Raw genomic sequence first — 25,382 nt, 5'->3', positions numbered from 1 at the left:
TACCCTTCTAGACCTTTCTGCAATAAATGCTCCTGATCTGCTCATTAGTCGTACGTGGAAAACTGGTTGAAAGGTTACTGTGAAGAAGCCAAGAACTTGATTTCTAGATGATTGACTCTCTTGGAATCTAATCCGTTTGTTTTACTTAATAAGGAGACTGAGGCACAGAGTGGGAGCACCTTACCAGTCACATGGCACTTAGCCTACCTGCAGCAGCACTGCCCCCACTGGACTCGCAGAACAGCAAAGATTTCACCACTGGAAACTCATCCATTTAGTTGTCAGTGGCCTGTCCACATTACCCGTTAAAGATACCAGGAGAAAGGGCTAGAATAATTAAATCGTTCTTTAGTGTGTCTCTGATGAGATTCTTTACCAGTCCCAGGGCCACTTTATCCATTAGGCATGGCAGGCTGTAATCCTAGGGCCTGCCAAAAATTGTTGAAGCTTCAAAAATCCATTGGCTTCAAAATACAAGTAGAAGAAAATAGCAAAATTGAAATTAATAAGGGTCAATGGGCACATCTTGTAATATATGTGATGTGATATGGATCAGGACCTCCAAAGATAAGAATATCTAAGATCCAGGCTTAAAATGGCTCTGCCAAGGTAGCTCCACACTGATATCTGGGCTCCGATGAGATGACAGGGTAGGGCCTCTCTCCAAAAATGTTAAGACTGATAACACTGATTCCTTTATTTTCTCTTTTCTCTCCTCTGACCAGACTGACCTTCCCACTGACTGAGAAACTGGACCTCCAATAAGTGAATTCATCCCTCTGGGCCTCACTGCCCCCACTGAAAATGAGATGTTTGGACCAATCTTTGAATATGTGATTCCCAAAGTGAGGAATGCAGACACTGCTTCAGGATGATTTTAGGAGGTATGAGAACATTTTTTATTTTGATAATTAAATATTTATTTCAGTGTTTTTCTTTTGTTCAGTCACTAAATTGTGTCTCTTTGCAACCCCATGGACTGCAGCCCGCCAGGCTTCCTTGTCCTTCACCATCTCCCAGAGCTTGCTCAAACTCCATTGACTCAGTGATGCTATATAACCATCTCATCCTCTGTCGTTCCCTCTCCTCCTGCTCTCAGTCTTTCCCAGCATCAGGGTCTTTTCCAATGAGAGTTGGCTCTTTGCATCAGGTGGTCAAAGTATTGGAGCTTCAGCTTCAGCATCAGTCCTTCCAGTGAATATTTAGGATTGATTTCCTTTAGGATTGACTGGTTTGATCTCCATGCTGTCCAAGGGACTCTCAAGAGTCTTCTCCAACACCACAGTTCAAAAGCATCAATTCTTTGGCGCTCAGCCTTCCTTATGGTCCAACTTTCACATCCATACACGACTACTGGAAAAGCCAGCTGGACCTTTGTCGGCAAAGTGATGTTTCTGCTTTTTAATGCTCTGTCTAGGTTTGTCATAGCTTTTCTTCCAAAGAGCAAGTGTCTTTTAATTTTGTGGCTGCAGTTGCTGTCCACAGTGATTTTGGAGCCCAACAAAATAAAATCTGTCACTGTTTCTACTCCTTTCCCCATCCATTTGCCATGAAGTGATAGGACCAGATGCCATGATCTTCATTTTTTGAATGTTGAATTTTAATAGTGAATTATATATAATATAAATATAAATGTATTATATACATATATATAATATGTATATAACTAACATTCATACTTGTTATTTCACCAATATTTTACTTCAGCTATAGTGGGCATTTTTAAATGTTTAAATGAATTGATTTAAAGAAAAAATAGATTCCATAAAAAGTCGGCCTTCAGTGTGGCCAAAAATTTGAAAGTGATATGGAACGCACTGATTAGTGTTTGGGAAATGAGGCACTAATTTAGTTCCCTAAGTGAATGGTTTTTTAGATGCATGAGAAAGCCTGGGACTGTAAGGTCTATTTATTGTATTGTAATCAGCATTTTTCTTACTCATGAAATAAAAAATAGAAAATATAGAATATATTAGAGTGTTCACACATAGTAAAGGTAAGAATTGCTTTGTGAAATTTTTCTGTATTGTCACAGTGTGCTAAGTTTCCTCAGTCGTGTCCAACTCTTTGCAACCCTATGGACTCTGTCCATGGGATTCTCCAGGCAAGAACACCGGAGTGGGTTGCCACGTCCTCCTCCAGGGAATCTTCCCAACCCAGGGATTGAACCCGGATCTCTCAACATCTCCTGCATTGGCAGGAGCGTTCTTTACCACTAGCACCGCCTGGGAAGCCCTGTCACAGTGTAAAATATGTTAATATTGGGAGTCACTATCCAGAAAGCTGAAAAAAGAAAATGCATCCTCTGAGTCCATGACTGTGTCTGAGTTTGTGCCATGACAGAGCGTGGACAGCAGAGGTCAGACCATCCCCACACAGCACGGCAGCAAAGGCTGATTCTTAGCTGAGCAGAAATCTCAGGGGCATGCCAGGCAGCAGAGAGGCCTGAGGCCAGGCCTGAGGTGACAGAAAATCACAGTTGTTAACAGACAATCCAGCTTGTTTGCCTGCGGCAGTGACCACTTCTGAGAGGGACCAGAGCGCCAGAAGCTCCCTGGCCCTCCCCAGGAGCACTCCAGGCGGCACTGCCGCAGCCACTTCCCAACCTCCACCCACAAGCTGGATTCTCATCTCTGAACTTTTCCCAACACCCTGGGGATGCTTCCATGTCTGGTGCTTCTCAGTCTAAGGCCCCGTGATTGAGGATTAGGCCCAGCCACATTCATCTTGAAAATCAAAGCATCTTCGTGTGATGCGCCCACACTGATTAAGGGAGGACATTCGTGTTCCATTCCAAAAGGAGCCTTGAGTGGAGACCAGCCAGCGCGTGGTGAGGACTCACTCTCCCCCAGGCACTGTTCAGAGCACCCCTGTATCCTTCACACCAGCATGAGGTGGATCAGAACACGGGAGCACAGAGACGTTAAGGCACCTACCCTGAGTGACCAGCCAAGAAGAGGGGCTGAGACCGAAGCTGACTCCAGAGCTTGTGCTCTTTAACTGCTAGCTTCTGCTGACATGAGAGGCTGGAGAGCCTGAGAGCCTTCCCATGTCTCTTTCTTTTTTTCCTTAATTTCTTTTTTTTTTTTCCCAAGTCTCTTTCTGCTAGTCCCAGCGTCACATCCGGCAGCCTCTTCGGTCCACATCCTCTCTGATCCTCCTGTAGCATTTGACCTCCTGTAGCATCCCCTCCTCGAAATGTTCTCCTCCATTGGTTTCCATGGAGGAGAAAATCCTGCTTGTCCTCAAAGCCCTGCTCGATTTCCACCCCCACCAAGGAGGCTGGTCTTCCACCCGACCCTGAGCCCACCTCCCGAATCTTCTCACTCCCCACTGCTGCTCCCTCTGTTTATAGTACCCATGTGATTGCTCTTTAAATTACTCCTCGTTGTTTACTCCTGTCTCTCCCCCATGAGACTGAAAGCACATCAAGGGCAGGGACTATCACAAAGCCTCTTTGTGCCCAGTAACTATGCCCGGGGCCGAATGAACAAGGTTTGGTTTGTCTGGACACAGGCATGGTCACTGAACGTTCTCAGCCCCCCTGTAAGGCAAGGGCATCCCCTGGCAGTAAGCAGGGAAAGCACAGAGGGTGTAGCTTCTCCAGAGCACAATTAAGGACACATTTGCAAAGCCGGACGGGCTTTGAATAAAGACACAATTGTTCAATGACACATGCTCACTCATACTACATGGTCTTTTTCCCTTCATTTTATTCACCCACGATTTACTGAATTCCTGCTCAGTGCCAGCTTCTGAGATGGTCGCCAGGAGCTAGGGGAAGAGGGAAACTGGATGATTCAAGTCCAGAAGCACATCTGTGACTACTGTTGGGGTAAGCCAGGAAAGGTGACCCCATGAGCCCTCCTTCCCTTTGTCTTCTGTTATAAGTTGCCTTCACCTCATGATGCTTCAGCTGAAGAGTCCAGACTGCAGCTGGCTTAAACAGATTGCTGTGCTTGAAAATAGCAAGACACTTCAGAGCCTGCAAAATCAAACTTTATCCCTTTTCTTAAATAAGGATACAACTCTAGTGTGTCAATTCGGGCTTGACTTCTTGGGGTATGACCTTGGAGTGACTCAGCAGGCATTACCCAGATTCTCTGGGGCCACCCAAGTGAGCTGGCCAGGTGGGCAGCCTCAGCTGAGACTGTCTCCCCACCAGTCTGAGGTCTGCGGATCAGGCTTCATGGTTGGAGAGCTCCAGACAGGGAGTGGCAGGGCAGGTCCCTTGGGAAGACAGGAGTGTGTGAGGAGCCAAGGACCACTGTTCCCCAGCAAGGGTGGGGCCGCCCAAACATCCAGATGGTGGGATCATGTATGTATTATTTTTTATGTACTGATAGTTTGATTTTCTGTTTATTTGCACATACCACGGTCTTCATATTCTCTATTTGTGTAAATATTTATAGCAGCCTCCCTATAGCGTGTTGGACAGAATGGAGAACACTGCACTCGTCATCTCTTTATGACTGTTATTTTTCTGTTGAATTATTTCCTCGCAACCCACTCCCAGGAGTTTAATTACCACAGGCAAGGGGATGAACATTTTAATAGCTCAAGAGCTGTATTGCCTAATTCCTCCCCTAGAAGACTGTGCTAATTTGCAGGGCCCCTAACAGTGTGTTTAAGCTGGCTTTACCACAGCCTCAGAGCATGAGATGTTATCATTTCCCTAATGAGTGCTAATTTAGTAGGTGTGGAGTGGCACATTCAGCTACTTTAACGTGCTGTTTCCCCGACTACATGGAGGATGAGCATGTTGTAGGTACTGGTCCCTTCTTTCGATGGCCTTCCTGCTGCATTGTAGGCCCTGTGTGTCTATCTCTCTCCGCCTCTCACTGACTGCGTGTTGGCCTCTCTCTTTCTAAGCTGGTCTCCATCTTTCCACCTCTGAATCCTGTTTTTCTCTGGTTTCTAACTGGGCAGACACATGGCTGATTCGTGACGATCCTGGACAAGCCCTAATAAGCTGCTGGCTGGACCCAGACACTGGGCCCTCCCCAGTGAACTCAGATGAGGTTCTTTCTTCCAGCGGGGACTCCTCTGGGCTGACCTCCCAAGAAATGGCTGGGAATGACCAGGCTGCCCCTCCTCAATGAGCCCCTTTAATGATGTGTTCCAGGCTCTCCATCCTCAGGACAACGCACCAAACAGACCTGCATGTCCTGGCAGTTGGGAATGTGGGGTCTGACAGAGCCAGTGAGCAGGGTCCCAAAGTCCAAATGGGTGACAGCAGAGGGGCCCACAGAGGCGAACGGCTCCAGCGAGCCCTTTGCCCAAAGTGGCAGAAAGAGCTCACTTCTCAGGCAGAAAAGCCGCTTGGCCCCAGGTAGATGGAGAGCACGCCGCACTCCATAGTGTGGCAGGAGTGGGGGGCTGGCACACTTTCCACTTCCAATGGTCTTGAAGGTTCTTGGGCACTTGGGAAGATTCCAGAAAGACTTCAGAAAAGCAGCTGACCTCAAGGGGAACTCTGCACGTGCACTCGGTGAACCCCCGTGCTTGGCGAGTTGCTGACTCCAGGCACCAGACCTGCCTGCCGCCACATGTCACTGAAGGTAGACGGGCCTTGGGGGAGTCTGGGCCTCTGCAGTCACCTCTCAGACTCCGTGGATGGTCCTAGAACATTAGAATCAGAGAGATTGTTAAAAGCCAGACAGGCACTCTAACATCAAGTGTTCTGCCCTTTCATTTAATGTTTCCAACATAACTCAGCTCTTTCTAAAACGATTATTATATAACAAATGCATGAAAAAAGTGAAAGTGTTAGTTGCTCACTTGCGTCTGACTCTTTGTGACCCCATGGACTGTAGCCACCAGGATTCTCTGTCCATGGAATTCTCCAGGCAAGAATACTGGAGTAGATAGCCATTCCCTTCTCCAGGGAATCATCCTAACCCAGGGATCGAACCCGTGTCTCCGTAATTGCAGGCAGATTCTTTACCAACTGAGCCACCAAGGAAGCCCATAAAAATGCATGCCCATTCTTAAATATTTGGGAAATACAGAAAACAACAGAGAAGGGAATGCAATACCATAGGTTCGCCAAAGATAATTTTAATTATAAATAAAAATAATATTTTCATTATCACCAAGATCATACAGTATACATTATACAATTTAATATGTACTTTATTCACTTTAAATTATACATGATAAGCATTTTCAGCATAGTGAAATATTCTTCATAAACACTTTTAATTCCTACATACAAGTTTTGAGTGAGACACACAAATAAATAGATACTAAGTTAGCCAAAAAGTTAATTTGTTCAGGGTTTACTATGGAAAACCCTAGATGAACTTTTGGCTAACCCAATACTTACTGTTATCCCAATGTTTGTCATTATGTTTTTTTTGTTTTTCAAGGATGTAAAAACACACCGGGGTGGCGGGAAAACACTGAGGTAAAAATCTTTTAAATATAAATCCTTGTCCACAATTTGAATTTTCCCTTAGATTATTCACACTGATAGGGTATAAACATATTTTTAGTCTTTCGACTTTGCTTGCCAGAAAGGTTGAGCTAACAACATGTATTTGTCTCACCACATACAACTACGTGAAGAAATATCACTTTAAAAACATTTACTGATCCGAAAAGCAATGAGTCTATCGCCTTCTTTTAATAGGTAATTTGAGACTCGGTGAGGAAAAGGGACATGCCTGCGGTCATCCCAGGAATGTGTTATCTCATGCCATCCTCTCAACAACCTACAGTATCAGGGAGCTAAAGCACGTGGATGGGATAACCTGTTCAGACTCTCACTCAGCTCATGAGACATGGAGCCTGTGAGTTTAATCCCACATAGTCAGGAACCCCGGCCCCTTCACCTCAGTTCTATGGCTGCTTGTTGTTACCAGACATGATGCGGAAAGGTGGTTTGGGGCCAAGACCTGAAAGAACTAGGAGTTTGGATGGATTTACCCTATGGACAGAGGGGCGCCATTAATGGGTCTTAAGCCTCAAGACTGTGTTTTACAAAGATATTTCTGGTGGACTGGCTGGGGGAGGCTGGAGGCAGGGAGGCTGGTGGGGGAGATGCCAGGCACAGATCACGTGGACGACAGAGGCCTGTGCGGACCTCTGTGCACGTGTGCTTGTGGGTTACGGGCCGTGGGCAGTCAGGAACATTAGGGGTCTGGGGAGGCCTCCTGCCATGCCCTTTTCACTGGGTAAGGGCCATTTTTATCTGCTACACGTCAGGCAGAACCTGTGCCAACTGCCCAAGACTGCACCTCAAATCTAGCAAATAAGAGAGAGGACGGTGTGGATTACGTTATATTTAAAACAAGCCCACACAATGCCTGTAATTTTTTATTCTGACTCCGTAATTATAGCCCAAGACCGGTCAGATCATAGTTATCCCCACACCGACCCACTGTTGAGACACATTGAATTAAAGGCTTTGGTGCTTCTTCAGATTCTATTTTGGACGCCAAGCACTGGCAGGTAACTGGCCTTTCACGAGACCCGTCTCAATGGAGCCCCTCCCAGAGCAGCCTGCACGAAGGCCAGGTCAGCACTGGGCCCTTGAGAAGACCCCTGATGCTGTGATGCTCTGCCCAGCCTGAGCCTTGGGCTGGAGCCAGGGCCTGGAGAGCTATGGAGGTGCCATCCTTGGAGCAGGCCTGCCTCCCACGTCAGACCCATCTTGGAGCTTCTGCACTCTGAAAGATTCCTGCCCCAGACCTTGACCAGGGTCCCAGGGTCAGATAGGCCAAGCCCTGGCCGTTGGGCACAGTTGTCACAGATAGGCTGGCATTGCCAAAAGGAGCCTGGTTTAGAAACGAGGTGAGAAAAAGCACAAAGGGCACAAGCCAGCCAGGCTCACACAGGCAGCCCCTATGACTAACCCGGTTTGGGATCCACCAAAGAACACCACCTCTCAGCCCCTGATAGAGCAAGAGTGGGCTTGTCCCTGCCCACAGACCTGGAACCCCACTGCCCTTCCTCCCTGTGCCCCCCGCCCCCACACACAGGCCTGCCTTCAGGGGACACTGGCAGGGAGATCAGCTAGCTCGCACTTTACATAAACTGCACGTCTGGGCTCTGTCGGAGGCCCTTCACTTGTATCATCCCATTTACTCACGTCACCCCTGCCAAGAAGATGTGACTAGTGTTATCGCAATCTCCAGTTTAGGCTTGAGGACGTGGAGCTGAGCGGTCAAGCGTGGGGCTTCAGGCCACTCGTTCATGTGTGAAGGAGTGGGAACCAGAGTCCAGTGGTCAAACTTCTCCCCAGATCTCATGGCTCGTCCACAGGCAGCTGGCCTGAAACCACCAGGCTTGCACCCAGCTGGGTGGTGGTCTCACACCCCCCAGCAACTCGCTTAGTACTTGGGCCCAAAAAAGTCCAGTTGCAGTACCTGAGCACAGCTCTCCTGCTACACACGGCTCCTTGCCTCAGCCAGCTCCCTGCTCCGACCCTTGTTCTCACGTCCCGCTATAGAACGGACAGTTCCTTCCTCTGGCCTTTGATGCATCTTGCACACACTTCTGCACTTCTGTTTTTACATCTAGGACATTATTGTCACTATTCACATGACCCTCCTACCAGACTTCTCAAAGGGAAGGGCCTGTGTCCTATCTCTCAGTTACTATTTTGACACCTGGGACATAGTGGCTGCCTACTCTTTGTTGTAAGAAAAAAGGAGAGTCTGAAAAGCTATTCATCCTTCAAAAAAAGTATGGCTAGTTCAGTTCAGTTCAGTTCAGTTGCTCAATCGTGTCCGCCTCTGCAGCCTCATGAACCGCAGCACGCCAGGCCTCCCTGTCCATCACCAACTCCTGGAGTCCACCCAAACCCATGTCCATCAAGTCAACCATCTCATCCTCTGTCATGCCCTTCTCCTCCAGCCCTCAATCTTTCCCAGGATCAGAGTCTTTTCAAGTGAGTCAGCTCTTCTCATCAGGTGGCCAAAGTATTGGAGTTTCAGCTTCAACATCAGTCCTCTCAATGAACACCCAGGACTGATCTCCTTTAGGATGGACTGGTTGTATCTCCTCGCAGTCCAAGGGACTCTCAAAAGTCTTCTCCAACACCACAGTTCAAAAGCATCAGTTCTTCAGAGCTCAGCTTTCTTTATTGTCCAACTCTCACATCCATACATGACCAGTGGAAAAACCATAGCCTTGACTAGACGGACTGAAATATGAACTCCCCAGGTTGGTAGGTGCCCAATATGCTACTGGAGATCAGTGGAGAAATAACTCCAGAAAGAATGAAGGGATGGAGCCAAAGCAAAAACAACACCCAGTTTTGAATGGGACTGGTGATGGAAGCAGGGTTCAATGCTGTAAAGAGCACTATTGCACAGGAACCTGGAATGTTAGGTCCATGAATCAAGGCAAATTGGAAGTGGTCAAACAGGAGATGACAAGAGTGAACTATGGCTAGATGGGACCTAAATTAACTTAAAAGCTTTTGCATAGCAAAGGAAACCATAAATGAAAAGAAAAGACAATCGTCAGAATGGGAGAAGATATTTGCAAAAGAAGCAGCTAAAAAAGGATTCATCTCCAAAATATTCAAACAGCTCATGCAGCTCAGTACCAAGTAAACAAAGAACCCAATCAAAAGATGGTCTTCAAAAAATGGCAGAAGGCCTAAATAGACATTTCTCCTAAGAAGACGTACAGATGGTCAACAAACACACGAAGAGATGCTCAATATCCCTAATTACTAAGAGAAGTGCAGATCAAAACTGTAGTTAGTTATCACCTCACACCAGTCAGAATGACCACCGTCAAAAAAATCTACAAATAATAAATGCTGGAGAGAGTGTGCAGAAAAGGGAATCCTCCTACTCTGTTGGCAGGGATGTCAATTGGTGCAGTCACCATGGAGGAGAGCATGCTGCTGCTGCTGCTGCTGCTGCTGCTGCTGCTGCTGCTAAGTTGCTTCAGTCGTGTCCGACTCTGTGCGACCCCATAGATGGCAGCCCACCAGGCTCCCCTGTCCCTGGGACCCTCCAGACAAGAACACTGGAGTGGGTTGCCATTTCCTTCTCCAATGCATGAAAGTGAAACGTGAAAGTTAAGTCGCTCAGTCGTGTCCCACTCCTCGCGACCCCATGGATTGCAGCCCACCAGGCTCCCCCGCCCATGGGATTTTTCAGGCAAGAGTGCTGGAGTGGGGTGCCATTGCAGCATGGAGGCTCCCTAAAAGACTAAGAATAGAACTGCCATATTATTCCACTCCTGGGCATATACCCCAAGAAAACTGTAATTCAAAAAGATACACGCTCCCCAATGTTCATTGCAACACCATTTACAATAGCCAGTACATGGAAGCAACCTGCATGTCCATCAACAGAGGAATGGATAAAGACGATGTGGTGCATATATACGATGGAATATTACTCAGCCAGAAAGAGGAACGGAATTGTGCCATTTGTGGAGACGTGGGTGGACCTAGAGACTGTCATACACAATGAAGTCAAAGGTGAAAAACAAATGCCATCTATTAACGCATAGGTGTGGAATCTAGAAAAAGTGGTATAGAGGAACATACTTGAAAAGCAGAAATAGAGACACAGATGAAGAACAAATGGACAGCTACCAAGGAGGGAAGGGGGTGGTGGATAGCATGAATTGGGAGATTGGGATTGACGTATTCACACCACTATGTATGCAATAGATAACTAATGAACACCTACTCTACAGCCTAGGGAAATCTACTCAATACTCTGTGGTGACCTAAATGGGAGAAGAGGAAATGGGAGAAAAGAGAGGATATGTTTATAGGTATAGTTAATCCACTTTGCTATACAATAGAAAGCAACACAACATTGTAAAGCAACTATCCTCCAAGAAAAGTAGTCAAATAATTTAAAAAAAACAACTATGCCTGGGGATAGATGCTGGGAATCCTTCCCTGATTCTGACTGAACATGTCTGCTCCAGTACAACCAGGAGGAGGATTGTTTACCTGGGTATACCTTTGGGGGCCGAGACAGAACCCCAGTATTCCCTGTGACCCCATCTCTCAGCGCAGAGCAGGCATCTCACAGGGGTCAGTGAACGTAGGACTGAATTGCTCTTTGCTTCAGAGACCAAGATCAAGGGCACCGGGACCCGAACCAGCCAGCTGCCCAAGTTACCAGGCTGAAACCACCGAGAGCTGGCGCGCCAAGGATATTCACTGAGAAAGGGAACACAGAAATAAAACCTGACTTTAAAAAAGAAACATGCCCCATAGGTATTCTATTTATACGAAAATCAGCTGGGATTTTAGTAACTGCCCTCCCGCCTCACCTCTCCAAGGTGTGCCCTGCCTTCCCACAGGGCGCCTCTACACCCCACACACCCTGTAATCATGGCCCTACCTGCCCCATCCCCTCCTCTGTTTGCTCTCTGGGGTTTCCCTCGATTGCAGGGTGAGAGATTCCAGACGCCCCAGAGGCCTGTCCCTTGCCTGGCCCCAGACTCCCTCTCTCCCTCCCTGACCTGCCCTCGTCAGGGCCCACGGCCCATGGGGTGGCAGAGGGGCAGGGCAGGGAGTCGGCCCCTTAACTGAGCCAGAGCAGGGCTCCAGAAGCCAGGCCCTGCTCCTCCCAAGTCTCTGTTGAGCCACAGGACCCTACTCCCTAGTTCAGACCAAACTCAAGGTCTTCATGGCACGGTAATAGGAATGGGGCTTTGGGGTCAGGCCTGGGGTCCTCTATCTCCTCCTGGGCTGCCAGCATCTAGCCAGCTCACCTACCTCCCACCCTCTCCCAGCCTCAGACCCCTCCCTAGCCAAACGGAGCCACACCTGCTGCACCAGTCTACTGAGGGCCACGCCACGAGGCACGGAAAGCACAGGGCTGGCCATTCTAGCACCGGAGCCATGTGTGAAACCTGGCAGGGTGAGAAATTCCAACTGGAGAGCAGCCACTCCATGCTTTCTGTGCGCTCATCAGGAATCAAGCTCCAGGCACTTCCCTGGGGGTCCAGTGGTTAAGACTGCGCTCCCAATGCAGGGGCATGGATTCAACTCCTGGGCAAGGAACTAAGATCCATCATGCCGCATGGTGCGGCCTAAAAAAAAGAGTGAAAAATAACACATAATCTTTTTTAAAAGTTGTCTTTAGAAAAGAGAGAGAAAATCAAGCCCAGGGCACCCCCGCCCTGGTTCTGTGAGCCTCTTCCTCTAGTCTCACCCTCTCCTCCTCCATCAGCTTCCTCATCCCAGAGTCCCATTGGGCCCTTAGGGAGCACCCCACTCTCCAGCAAGGTTTCTGCTCCTCACAGAGGGCCAACTGGGTGAGGGGTACCCACCCAACTGGGTGAGGGGGCCCTCGGTATCATGGCAGGTCCCTCCTGCTTCCAGCCATATTCTAAGAGAGACCAGGGCAAGCCTGAGACAGGGGGCTAGGGCTGAGGCTCACCGTCCTGGGAAACTTCTGAGCCTCCCTCACAGCTCAGCACCCAGGCAGGCACCCAACAACCCACAGCTGCGGTTTCCAGAGAGCCGGGCCTCCCACCGCAGGGACAGTAAGCTGAGAAGCACTGGAGCTATAAATGTGAAGTGGTGAGCCACAGGACACTGCCGCAGCCCCGCAGCGGCCAGGAGCCGGCCTCTCCCCTTCTCCCTGCCTCCCCGCCCCCTGCTAGCTCCAGGGCCGCCCGCCAAGCCTCTGAGACAGCCCAGGCCTGTCCACCAGCTCGGCTCCGGACTCCGAGCAGCTTTGCTGCTGCACCCTCACCTTGGGAGGTCCCAGGCCTGGCTGGCGGCAGGGCAGGCAGGACAGCACACAGCACTTTGTACTGTCAGGGCCTCTGGCCTTGCCTCCCCAAACATCATCTTATTTCATGTTGACTTACACAAGAGGAGAGAGAGAGAGAGAGAGAGTGTGTGTGTGTGTGTGTGTGTGTGTGTGTTCAGTCATATCCAACTCTGTGACCTGATGGACCATAGCCCACCAGGCTCCTCAGTCCATCGGATTCTCCAGGCGAGAATACTGGAGTGGGTTGCCATGCCCCCCTCCAGGGGATCTTCCCAACCCAGGAATCGAACCCTCGTCTCCTGCATTGCAGGCCTAGTCTTTATTGCTGATCCACCAGGGAAGCCCCACACTAGAGGAGAAGGGACCATAATGTGTTGGAGCTTACTACTTCTAAAGGTCTTCCTCCAGCTGGGGTGGTACCCAGTCACAGCTTCAGATCCATCTGGAGGCCACCTTGACCTTGGGCTGGACCTGAGGCTCCTGTGGTCCTGACAGGCATCCTCATAGCCCCTGTCAGAAAGGAGACTCCAAGAGCATGGCTGATGATATAAGAGCACCCCCTTCACCAAGTGCCCGCTCCCCCGTGTGCCCAGCCCAGAGCTCTCAGACTGAGGGAGGACCATTGTTCCACAGGCAAGAGACCACACCCAGAGGGGAGGTCCAGACCTCCGCTGTGCCTTGGGTCTCCCCGCTACTCCCACACTTCAGGCCTGGCCAGGAGTGCAGTGCGAGGTGGAGAGCAGGGGCCCATCTGGAAGGGTCTCAGGACACAGAGAAAGGGGAGAGAAGCCCCTTAAGGCCCCTCTTTCCTTAAGGCCCCTCTTTCCTCTCAGACAGAGCCTGCCAAGGACAGGTCAACACCCAACACCCTTGCTCTGTTGCACAATCTGTCCATTAGCACAGGCCCCTCCTGTCAGGCTGACCAGGAAAGGTAAGGTCACCCTCCGTCACCTGCCCCACACGAGAGCTCAGAGACGAGCCCTTGGGTCTCCGGAGAGGCTGCAGAAGTAGGATTGTCCTGAGCCACTATCTCTTCAGTGTCCCTTAGCTGTCCCCCTTTCAGGAAGGAGGACAGAGATTGACACCTAGGAAGTGCCACTATCCAAGGTGGAGGCCCCCCCAGGTGCCTGTGAAGAAGCTCCCTGGTCTGGGTGATGGGGAAAATGGACAGCAAGGGGCCTCTAGACATGACCACAGGCCCAAGGGTCACCGACAAAGGAAATCACCAGGCCTAGTTCCCAGCTGACAGCCTGTCCTCCCTCCCTGTGAGCCAAGGAGTTTAGTTCCCTAAGTACACAAATAGGGAAAAACAGCCTGGGCAAATGTTTAGTGCAAAAAGCATTTAGTATTTCTTATTTTTAAGTATCTCTTATTTATTTCTGGTCACACCTTGAGGCATGTGGGATCTTAATTCCCCGATCAGGGATCAAACCCTGTATACCCTGCAGTGGGAGCTCAGAGTCTTAACCACTGGACCGCCAGGGAAGTCCCTTGTTTGTAACAAATTTTAAAACTTTACAGGGGGACAAAAAGTTGTAATGTGTGGGAAAATACCGTTTTGTTGTATAAGATGGATCAACATGGTGAAGATGGCATTTCTCATCTAACCTAATATATAAACCTGCTGTGATTCATTTATTCATCTAATATGTATGGAGTCATTACTACATACTCGGTGTGTTCTAGGCACAGGGGAACATAGGAATGAACAAAACGAAAATTTTTGCCTTTGTGCGGCTTAAATTTTTAAAGATGGGAGAGAGAGAGACAAAGAGCTGGAGAAGTAAATTATATAGTATATTAAATGAGAAATGCAAGAGAGAAAAATCAAGGACAGTATAGAGAGCGTGGGGTGGATGGGGAGTTGTCATTTAGAATAGGCTGAGTAGTAGTAACACTTGAGCAGAGATTTGGGTTGGGGGGCACTGCTGTCGGATCTTAGTTGCATTGTTTGTTGTGGTACACAGACTCCAGTTGTGGCTCTCAAGCCTAGTTGCTTCCTGGCATGTGGCATCTTAGTTCCCTCACCAGGGATCAAACCCATGTCCCCTGCATTGCAAGGCAGATTCTTAACCACTGGACCACCAGGGAAGTCCCTTGAGCAGACATTTGAAGGAGGTGATGAGGCAGCCACGTACTTGGCGTGCTGTAGGAGCACCAAGGAGGCCTGTGTAGCTAGATCAGAGCGTGTCAGTGGTTCTCAGATATTGGGGATGCCTGGAGGCATTTTTCATGGACACAACTTGGGGTGGGAGGTGTGGGTTGCTGCCGGCATCCGGTTAATAGATGCCAGGTTGCTGTTAAACACCCTGCAGTGCACAGACAGCTTCCTACAACAAAGATTTGTGTAGGAATCCCAGTCATGACAAGGTCAAGAAACCCTGGAGAGTGAGACAAAGTTGGAGAAGAGATAGCCAGAGAGGTAACTATGAACCAGGTTTTTGTTTTGTTTTGTTTTGTTTTGTTTTGTTTTGTTTGAGCTAGAAAAGCTGATTCAGAAATTCTTATGGAAAAATATGTGAGAATAGCTGGAGCGGGCAGGAAGTGGGAAGGATTAAAAAGAAGAATTTTTTTTTTTTTACCAGATTATAACATACGCTATAAATATTTGGGGGCTTCCCTGGTAGTTCAGCTTGTAAAGAGTCCACTTGCAATGCAGGAGACCTGGGTTTGATTCCTGGGTTGGGAAGATCCACTGGAGAAGGGATAGGCTACCCTCTCCAGTATCCTTGCCTGGAGAATCCCCATGGACAGAGGAGCCTGGCAGGCTTCAGTCCATGGGGTCACAAAGAGTCAGATGCAACTAAGCACAGCACATAAATACTTTTATGACAAATGACTAACTTCCTTAATATATAAAGAGGTCCTATACATGAATAAGAAAAGGCCTTTAAAAAAAAATCTCTTAGAAAATAAGAAAAAGGGAGTTTACCAAAAAAAAAAAAGAAAGAAAGAAAAAGGATACACAAATGGATAATAAATATGTGAAAAAATAATAAGTGTTACTTGCAATTTAAATAAATAGGAGTGAAAATCATGAGAGCATTTTGCAACTATCAGAGTAACAATGATTGAGAAATTTGATTACTTAGGATATGTGAGAATATGGCTTCTTGCACAGTTCTTGAAAATATAAATTGACAGACCCTTTCTAGAAAGCAAGTTGGCAATATGTGTCCCAGATTTTTTTTTTCTTTTTTCTGCGGCTTGTGGGATCTTACTTCTCCAACCAGGGATGAAACCCTGGCCTTTGGCAATGAAAGCACAGAGTCCTAATCGCTAGACCACCAGGAATTCCCCTCTGTTCCAGATTTAAAGACATATACCTTTTCATCCAGCATGCCATTCTCAAAAAATATTCTACTTACATAGGTTTACAAAGGTTTAACTACAGCCATTTTTACTATAGTCTTAGCAAAAGATTGGAAATGACCCAAATGCCCAGCAACTGGAGTCTTGTTTATTATACAATATACAGGTGGCTTTGTGGTAAATAATCCACCTGCCAATGTTTGATCCCTGGGTTGGAAAGATCCCTCAGAGTAGGAAATGGCAATCCACTCCAGTATTCTTGCCTGGAAAATCCCATGGACAGAGGAGCCTGATGGGCTACAGTCCATGGGGTTGCAAAGAGTCGGACACGACTTAGCAACTAAACACATACACACGCTTACAATGGAATACTACACAGCTTTTAAAAAGACTGAGGCTTGCTCCTAGGCACACAGCCAAGAGAAGTGAACACACATGTCCCCAAAAAGATTTGTGCAGAGAATTTTACAACAGCTTTATTCAGATAGTCTTCAATTGGAGCAACACTAATGTCCATCAGAGAAAAATAAACAAATCGTGGCATAGTCATACAACGAGAAACCACTTGGCACAACAAAGGAAGGAAGGAATGCATACACACAACAGGGATGAATTTCTAAAGGGGTGTTGCACAAAATAACTCAGACACCAGAGTGTGTACTGTATGATTCCACTGATGTGAATTTCAACAGGCAAAACCACCCCAAGGTGATAGAAATCATACCAACGATTGCCTCAGGAAGGTGTGGATTCCTAGAAGGGGCAAGAGAAACTTCAGGGCATTAGGAAATGGGAATAAGGTACTGCTTACATGTTGTATACAGTGTGTACAATCACTGAATCGTACACTTCAGATCTATGGAATTGACATCTCATTTTACCTCGCTTTAACAAAACCGGGAATTCCCTGGTGGTCTAGTGGTTAGGACTCCGTGCTTTCTCTGCCAGGGTTCTGGATTCGATCCCTGGTCAGGGAACTAAGATTCCACAAGCTGCAAGGAGCGGCCAAATGATAATAATTTTAAAAAATAAAAGCAAAATTAACTATTGAACGAAGGAGGGGGAGTCTAACTTCATACGTGCCGAATGGAATGATCTCCAAATAAATTAATGGGGAGGAATGGCATCAAGGACAGAAAATGTATATAGTATGCTCCCAGATGTAATAAGGAAGACAACCACCATGCCGGATCTTGGACATGGAGGGCTGACTGGACTAGGCCATTTAATATAAGGCACTTGGGCATCCACAGATTTTGGTACCCAGGGGATCCTGGAGCCAACCTTCGAGAGCTAACTATGTATGTAACATGTCTGGAAGGACATGTAAGAAACTGCTGGACAAGTGTTGCCTTTCTGGAAGGGCCAGGAGGCCCCAAGGTCTGAAGGGGAGGGGCGTGTCTCAGTGCTTTTTTGACCTGTTGGAATTTCTTTCACTGTGTTCATGTTAACTTTTTAGATATAAAAACTAGTTAAAATTTCCTGATTGGATAACAGGCTCTCCGGAGGTTGGGTTGTCATATTTCTCTGCCCTTGGTAGCTGAAAAAGCATGTGTGTTAGTCGCTCAGTCGTGTCCAGGTCTTTGCCAAGTCTAGGACTGCAGCCTGCCAAGCTCCTCTGTCCATGGGATTCTCCAGGCAAGAATATTGTAGTGGGTTGCCATGACCTCCTCCATGGGATCTTCTTGATCCAGGGATTGAACCCAGGTCTCCTGCATTGCAGGCAGATTCTTCACCTCTGAGCCACCAGGGAAGCTTTCTCTGGTAGCTGGAAGCAGAGACAAGCCTGCTGCTCTAATACTGCCAGCAGTGGGAGGCCTGTGTCTCTGAGAGTGGAAGTTGGCATGTGCACAAGCCCATCAGAGAAGCTCCTGGAAGGCATGCCCAGGGCAGGGAAGTGAGAACCTGAATCCTGGGTCAAGACACCACGGTAAATAAACCAAGTATCTATCTATCTGGGCACAAGGATTTCAGCCATAAATGGTAAGCTTTCTGTTGAAGAACATAAAAACCCATCCCATGACACGGAAGATTTATCGTGATGAATTTTTTTTAAATGTGAAAAAATGCTTCATTGGTGGAAAAAAAACAAGGCTTTTAAGTTGATATTGGACCAAGGGAGAGAGTACCATAGAAGGAGTTCTGAGCTAAGAATAGGGCTGCCAGGTGTAGTTTTTAAACAGACAATCCAGCGTTTGACCTTTATTTCCACAGACAAGAATATGCCATCAAGGGTCCTACCTGGGAATATCTGCATTCTTTTTGAGAACTGGACTCTGTGCCACTGTGCTGACTCCCTCCAGAGCAACAGCTTCAATATCCATGATTTTTTTGCATTAGCAATGGTAGGGAGGAGACTTCACCTGCCAGGGAGACGGCTCACTGGCTTTGCCAGAGGAGGCCCTAAGGAAGTTCTCAGCTCAGAGGGACAGGGAAGGATCCCAATTCCAGGATCCAATAAGGAACCCTGGAATGCACAGGATTCTTGTGGAGTCCTAAGTCCTTGGCAGAACAGTTCAGAGAGCAACACATATGGTCAGGATATGTGTTCAGCTCGCCCTGGGCCCATATGTCTGATGTGTGCTGAGAGAAATCAAGGGTCTTGGGTTGAACCTCTTGACAAGATGGAAGAGGCAAAATATCAACGGGGAAAAGCTCTCAGAGTTTTCAGCAAATGGCTGAGACCCAGATGGGGGCAGGGAACAGGCCATGTAATAGACTTTAAGCTGAGACACCATGGGGCTGCAGCTGGCCCAAGCAAGTGAGGGGTCAGTGGGCTAAGGGTTGAAATGACTCTGGGGAAAGGCCCTGACAGATGCTCTAGTCCAGCCGCTCCCTGATGGAAACTGAGGCCCAGAGGGTGGGCTTACTTCTTCAGTGTCTGACATCAGGACTGAGCTTGGTCCATGACTCAGACTCTGGCCTCCTGAACCAGCGGTTCTCCTGGAAGTGGAGGCAGAGGTGAAATTCTTGACCAAACACGTACGGAATCTGTTTCTACTGAATTCCATGGAAAGGGAGCCACTCAAGTAGCCTGGAGTGAAGGCAGCCCTCTGAAAGAGTCATAATACCAGACCCTGGTTCATCACCTACCGGAGGGCTCCCAGCCTTTTTTTTTTTTTTCCCTCCTGCCAGACTCATATTTCACAGTAGGTGGGCATCTCTTGATTTCAGGAAACATAGGCCAATTTCCCAAGCCCAAAAGATGCATCCTAATTGGTCTCATGGTATTCCAGTTCCCCTTTGTCAGTGATTGTCCTCAATGTGGGCATATGATTTAGTTCTGGCCAACAAGGAGGATTGTAGGGGCTTTCTGAGAAAACTTTTGCTCTCCTACTAAAAGCAGAAAATGCAGTAGGCACCATCAGCCCCCATCCCATACACCTGCCTTCAATGCAAGTGTATATAGTGTGAGAGTCAAGCCTGACAGAAAAGCCACAGTATCCTTAAGATGGCAGAGTGGATGGTCAAGCCCGAGTCTTTGGTGGGCCACGTGAGCTGCTGGTCCCGTGCCAGCAACTGTCTAGCTCCAGACTTCTTGTTAAGTAGACATTAAATGCCCTTAATAGGATGGCATCATTGACTCAATGGACATGAGTTTGAGCAAACTCCAGGAGATGGTAAAAGACAGGGAGGCCTGGTACACTGCAGTCCACGGGGTCACAAAGAGGTGGACACGACTGAGCGACTGAACTACAAATGCCGCTCTTATAATTTAAGTCACTGCTAGCTAGGTTTCCTCTTACTTGCAGCTGAAAGCAATCCAGATCGGCACTGGCCACAGGTGTTAGTGCAACTCCAGCCAAGTTCAAGAGAAGCTGTTTAAAAACAGCCTTTGGTCAGCCTCCTCGACCTTGGAATCTGCTCTCCTGAAGCACCACCCAGCTTTCTTATCATTCCTCAATCAGATGGAATCCCCCCACCCTTTCCCCCATGCCACCACATCCTCCCCCATCAGCTCGGCCAGTCTTACTCATCCTTCACTGCGCACCTTGGATGACCTTCACTGGCCTTGCTCACTTACCACCAGGCATGCATCCAATTGACCATACTGATCATTTATTTACTAACCACACTTGCGGTGGCCTGCTGTAGTGGCGGCACTGGACCCAGCAGGCTGTGCAAGTCCTCGGAGCCCTCACTGTGGGGGCAGGGGGGGAGGGCAGACATGTCAGCAGCAGCAGTGTAGGGAGTAGTGATAAAAGGGGTGATGCGGTTTCACCTTGGTGGGAGAGCAGGTGGCCCATTTCCACGCTGCTCTCTCCAACCAAAGGCTTTGTTTCTTCTAGGGCAAAGACCAGCTCCATTTGTTCCAGGACAGCTCTGAGCCCATCTCAGAGGAGGCAGCAGCAAGGGGCTCTTGTTGATGATCCCTGAGCAGGCAGGGCCTTGGGTAGACCTGCTCTTGGTCACCCACCTTTCCCTACAGGCCCTACGAGGCCAAGGCCCTTAATGGCTAGAGGAAGCAGCAGCGGACGTGGCGGTGGCAGGTCTGAATCAGAACCTCAGCCGCCACTAACTGGATGTGTGACTACTGGACACGATGTGGCCTCTCCAAGCCCCAGTACTAATGAAAGACAGAGGAGGCTAATAACACCTGCCTATCTCACAGGCTGCAGCAACGATTGAATGAGCTCATTAGCAGGGTGCAGGGAGGCCTGGCACACTGGAAGTGGGCAATGTGTAAGTGTTCATTCATCCACCTGCCTCTCCCCACCCACCATCCTGCACACGGCAGAAAGCCAGAGACAGCCTGGTGTACCTTCCACTGGAGACAGGACAGTCAGGACTCACCACACTGCAAGGAACCAGCTGGTAGACGCTTGGTCCCCGAGTAGAGAGAGTGGGGGTCTTTAGGTTCCCAGACTTTCTCCTGCTCTGAAAAATACCATCAGTGGCACAGCACAGGATGGAAAGAAAATTGGGTTGGTGGGCAAGAGGACAGGGCTCTCTCACGCATCTCTCCCCGAGGTTCCGAGGGTTCTCAGGCCGCTCTGGAGTCTTGGTCCCACAACTTCAGGTGGATTCACGCATGGGCAGGGGCTGTCTGCTCCGGAACCACTGGGTGCTGCTGGTTCTCAGCGATGCTCTGTCAGTACCAAGCTTGGCTGCCAAGGCCAATTAGCAAAGGTAGCTTTCCCCAGAGGAGCCCAAACTCTGGCCTGACAGACAGACTCTGAAGGAAACCTACTCTTGGTGGTTAACAGCTATCCATCCCCCTGTGCCTGCAGGTGAGGGTGGACCTAGGGCTCCAGCTGTGGGCCCAAAGGAGCCTGTATGTAGTGCGACCACTGCCCATATATACTGTGACCCCAGCTGTCATGGGGCAGGAAAGCATCTTCTGGAAGAGACAAACTAACCTGCTGGGGAGGATCCCAATAAATGTCAGCCAGACCGCGAAGGGGTCTGAGGAGGTGTCCTGCAGAGCTGGGGAGGGGGTCCAAATCGTCAGTTACAGTCGAGCAGATTACAAGTGGGGTGCAGCAGGCGGTGTCATCCGGAAGTTAGCAACTCAAGTTCCTCATCCTTGAGTATGGTGGTGGGGTGGCACCATACTCCCAGTGGTCCCAGGAGGCTCTCATTCCCACTCTCACTCTAGCAGTGCGGAGCTGCCCAGGACCAGACGCTCCATCCCTGGGCTGGGATTGACCCCTCCCAGTGCCAGGAGGAATCCAAGGCAGCCTAAGGGAAGCTGGGAGAGGCACGGGGCCTGGAAGGTTGTTTTCTTACCTCCCAAGCTGGGATCTGACTCCCATGTGGATGACAAGTGAACCCCAGAGCCCAGCCCTGGGGGGCCAGCTCGTGGCTGAGTAGGGATGGGACCCTGACCGTCTCAGAGGTGATGGCAGGCCCCCAGCAAAGATGGACACCTGCAGACTCACGGCAGGCCCCCTTCACTTTGGAGCCTGCCCTCTCAAAGCCCATCCCCAGCTGAGACCCCAGGCCTGGAGGAAGAGTTGGCCTGTTGGCTGGGTCTCCGTAGGGTGTGGGCATCATGGGGTCACTTTGGGACATGAACCCAAAGGTCTGTGGCAAGTCATACTGGAAAGTTCAAGAGTCCTTGGGAGGGTGGGGGCCGTGGGCGTGGTCTTGCAGCTCTTCCAAAGACTCAGTGTGCTGTCACGTTAGCCCAGTCCGGGAATTGGTCCAAGTCAAATATGACCCGTCCCCAGGTGTTGATGGCCAGAAATACACAGGTGATTCCAATGACATTCATTATTAGTCCTGTTTTCATCTGGAAAAGAACAAGGTCAAAGTTAGCACCCTTGGGTCTGCCAGGCTGTCAGAACAAAGGTGAGTGGGACACGGGAGTCCGTGCTCTGGAGAAGGGAACCAAAGCTGTTGGTTGGGCCTCCCTTCCCCAGGCCAGGCTCTGTCCTCAACCCACCCCCAGGCAGAGAAACTTCACGTCCAGAACAAGTCATCACTGCTCAAAGCAGCCTGGGAAACAGGCAGGACAGGCAGACTCTCCAGGCCCACTGGGACGCCTGGAAACCTGGGCCTCAGGGAGGCAAGCGAGTTACTGAGGAGCCCTGGTCCAGGGCTCACCCCAGTGCCTTCGCCCTCCCGCAAATGCACACCAGCCTTTCCAGAGCCTGAACTGCCTTCTTTGCGTGGTCACGAATCCCTGCCCTCAAACCCTGTGGCAGATTTTTCACTGGGGATCAGAATTGAGCCTGCAGTCCCTGGTTTCTGGGACTGCCCTCTGTGTGAGAATGCCCCATGGAGTCCCAAAGATACCCAGGGGTGGTGCTGAGATTTGTCCCTCTTCACTGGCCGCCCCTGTTTGCACACTGGCCTCTGCCCATTCTGCAGCTGCAGACCTGCCCTCCTTCTGCCAGAAGAGTCCCTCCTTTGGCTACATTTGTTTCTAGTGCAGTATCTGCTCCTCCCAGGTAGTGGTGTCCCATCCCCAAGCCCCACCCCCCACCCACCCATCGCCATCGCCTCCACCACCCCCATCTATAGCCTCTGTCAGTCTCTTGGGCTGCCATTCGTCTTTCTCCTATTCTCAGCCTCGCCCCTCCTGACTCTCCTCTTGGGTTCTTGCTAATTTGTGAAGTCTACTTTGGCCATATGGGACCCCCACCCTCACCCCCTCCAAGTGCTCAGTGAAGGTTCCCCTGATAGCTGCTCGAGCACCTCCAAATGGGAGATTCTGTAACCCACCTCTCAGCTTTGGGAGACAGAACAGTCTGTGAGATAAGAGATGGTGTCAGAAAAGAAGAAAAAGTTGCCTGTAAGTGCAAAGAAGGAGTTAGGTCTGGACATTTGGTCCCAAACTGTTTAACATCACAGGGCATCCCTCAGGACCAAAGGGTCGTAGCTGATGGGAGTGAACAAAAGCAGGTGGCGTTACCATGTCGGAAACCTTGAGGTGTCCATAGGAAAACACGATGGCGTTAGGCGGGGTGGCCACGGGCAACATGAAGGCGAAGGATGAACTCAGCGTACAGGGGATCATGATGTACAGCGGGTTGAGGCCAATGGAACGTGACTGGGGAAAAATAGCACCGCAGTGTCACAGAAGCAGAAGACAGCTCCCGGGACCATCAGTCTGAAAAGCATTTCCCTAACATACTAAGTGCATTCCCACCTCTGTGCCTTTGTCCTGCTGGGTCCTCTGCCCTTTGCCATACGTGGATAGTAACTCTGCTGGACCCTGAAGGCTAAACTCCCCAGCACGCCTTTTGAACCCCCTTGATTCATTCAACATGTATTTCTTAGGCACCTACTATATGCCAGAGGCTGCTGGATGCTCCTGCCACCCGTGTGTGCACATCTGTCTGTCCTGATACAGACAGAGCGAGCCTGGAGGGCAGGGACCACGTCTCTCACCTGTGTGTGTGCCTCAGTATGTGTGTGTTTCTATACACATTTGGGTTCATTTTGCATATGGAATTTGGTATCCATCTTTTTTACTCTAAAGCTTAAAATTCAGCCACACCTACTCTGTCTAGCACAGGGTAGAGAGATGCTCATAAATATTTGTTGAATAAATCAGCGATATAATTTGTAATGTCTGTCAATATCTACCAAAATGAGTAATCCTTCATGTGGATCTATATGCACTTGAGGGCAGACACACACGCATCTGTTGGGTGCAACATTGTAGCAGCAAAACACACAGGAAATGGTCTCAACAGCCATCAATAGCAGGATGGTCAAATAACATACATATACACAAACAATGGAATCGTTTGCAGCTGTAAAGAATTGAGTAGGCTTTACACTTTAACAACGGAATGATCTCTAACATGTATGATAAGATTTAATATATTAAGGTACAGAACAGGACTATGAAATGCCATTTTTTAAAAAGTGTGTGTGCCTGTGTGTGCATGCTTGCATGTATGTGTGTGTGTTACACATCCAGAAAGATATCTAAGAAATTTACAATAGGAGTTATCTCTAGGAAGGAGGCTAGAGGGTAAGGGTCTGTATGCTCTTTGTATTATTAGACATTTTCCAAACGTGTATGTACACATTTGAAAAATTACATGTCCCCATTTTATGAAGTATCCTTCAAGACTATGATTTTTTAATGACTTGATAGTATTCCATTGTATGAATATATAACTTATTTCACCAATCCCCTACTATTATGGAAGTATTTTCTATCACAATTCTGTGATGTGCATCTTTATGGTATAAACTTGTAAGCATCTCTAATAATTTTCCTAAGATAAACTCCTGAACATAAAATTCCCAGAGTCAAGGGGTGTAAGAGAATTTCAGGTTACAGTTTCTATGAGTAAACAGGTCTCGGAAAAGGCCGTGCCAGTTTCATCCCTCTAGGATAACTAAGAGGAGCCAGTTTCCTTCCTGGTTTCCCTCATGATGTATGCACCCCACGTGTCTCTGGACCCAGCTGGGAAGTCACCACCTTCCCCTTGCCCACATGTGGTGCTGAGCCAGGATTGTGAGGCTTGTGGGGAATCTAACTCAGGGGTCCTGATTCTAGAAAAGCTTGTTTCCGAAAGGCCTGACCACCCACTCCGATGAAGACCCTCATTTATCTGACTGGTCTGGGAGCGAAAGCCAGGCCTCTGTGAGTGGAGGGAGTCCTCACTACTGCATGACCGACATCAGAAGGGGCTCCTTGGCATCTTTACATTCTGGGCCACCTGCTGAGGGGTAGGGGAGATGGGCTGTTCCTAACTCTTCCATCTTCACTTGGAAAGAAAGGAGAAAGTCACTTGAGTTTACTTTGTACACACATGGACACCCTGGCAACTGAATGAAAATCTACCAACTTCAGTCCTGTGCTGAGGCCTTTGTAAGTCTGTCCTCTGAACTCCAGAACATCAAAGGGTAGTGAGCCCCAGCTTCTCCCAGGCTCATTTCCCATCT

General features: G+C 48.8%; 2 protein-coding genes across 10 annotated transcripts in view; one reads left to right on the top strand and one right to left on the bottom strand.

The window, feature by feature from the left end:
• The window catches only part of C11H17orf100 (chromosome 11 C17orf100 homolog), a 36,106-nt gene that overhangs the window by 2,363 nt on the left and 8,361 nt on the right, over positions 1 to 25,382 (top strand). For 2 of the 9 annotated variants that reach the window (XM_069542795.1, XM_069542798.1), the window contains exon 2: positions 726 to 884. The gene's annotated coding sequence lies outside the window, so the exon portion shown is untranslated. Of the gene's footprint in view, positions 1 to 725; positions 933 to 1,222; positions 1,528 to 2,035; positions 4,470 to 6,634; positions 6,795 to 8,862; positions 11,195 to 25,382 lie in introns of those variants that run through there. The other 7 variants (XM_069542793.1, XM_069542791.1, XM_069542794.1 and 4 more) reach the window with 7 other exon arrangements.
• The window catches only part of SLC13A5 (solute carrier family 13 member 5), a 30,056-nt gene continuing 21,152 nt past the window's right edge, over positions 16,479 to 25,382 (bottom strand). Inside the window, exons 11-12 of the mRNA XM_069542786.1 lie at positions 23,389 to 23,526; positions 16,479 to 22,263 (exon numbers count right to left, since the gene is read on the bottom strand). Of these exons, the coding sequence (XP_069398887.1) occupies positions 22,138 to 22,263; positions 23,389 to 23,526 (264 nt within the window). The 3' untranslated portion in view covers positions 16,479 to 22,137. The remainder of the gene's footprint in view (positions 22,264 to 23,388; positions 23,527 to 25,382) is intronic.

The sequence above is a fragment of the Ovis canadensis genome, chromosome 11 (assembly GCF_042477335.2).
Source record: "Ovis canadensis isolate MfBH-ARS-UI-01 breed Bighorn chromosome 11, ARS-UI_OviCan_v2, whole genome shotgun sequence".
In the NCBI taxonomy this organism is placed as follows: domain Eukaryota; kingdom Metazoa; phylum Chordata; class Mammalia; order Artiodactyla; family Bovidae; genus Ovis; species Ovis canadensis.
The sequence above is the reverse complement of the archived record's forward strand: the minus strand, read 5'-3'. Positions and strand labels throughout refer to the sequence as shown.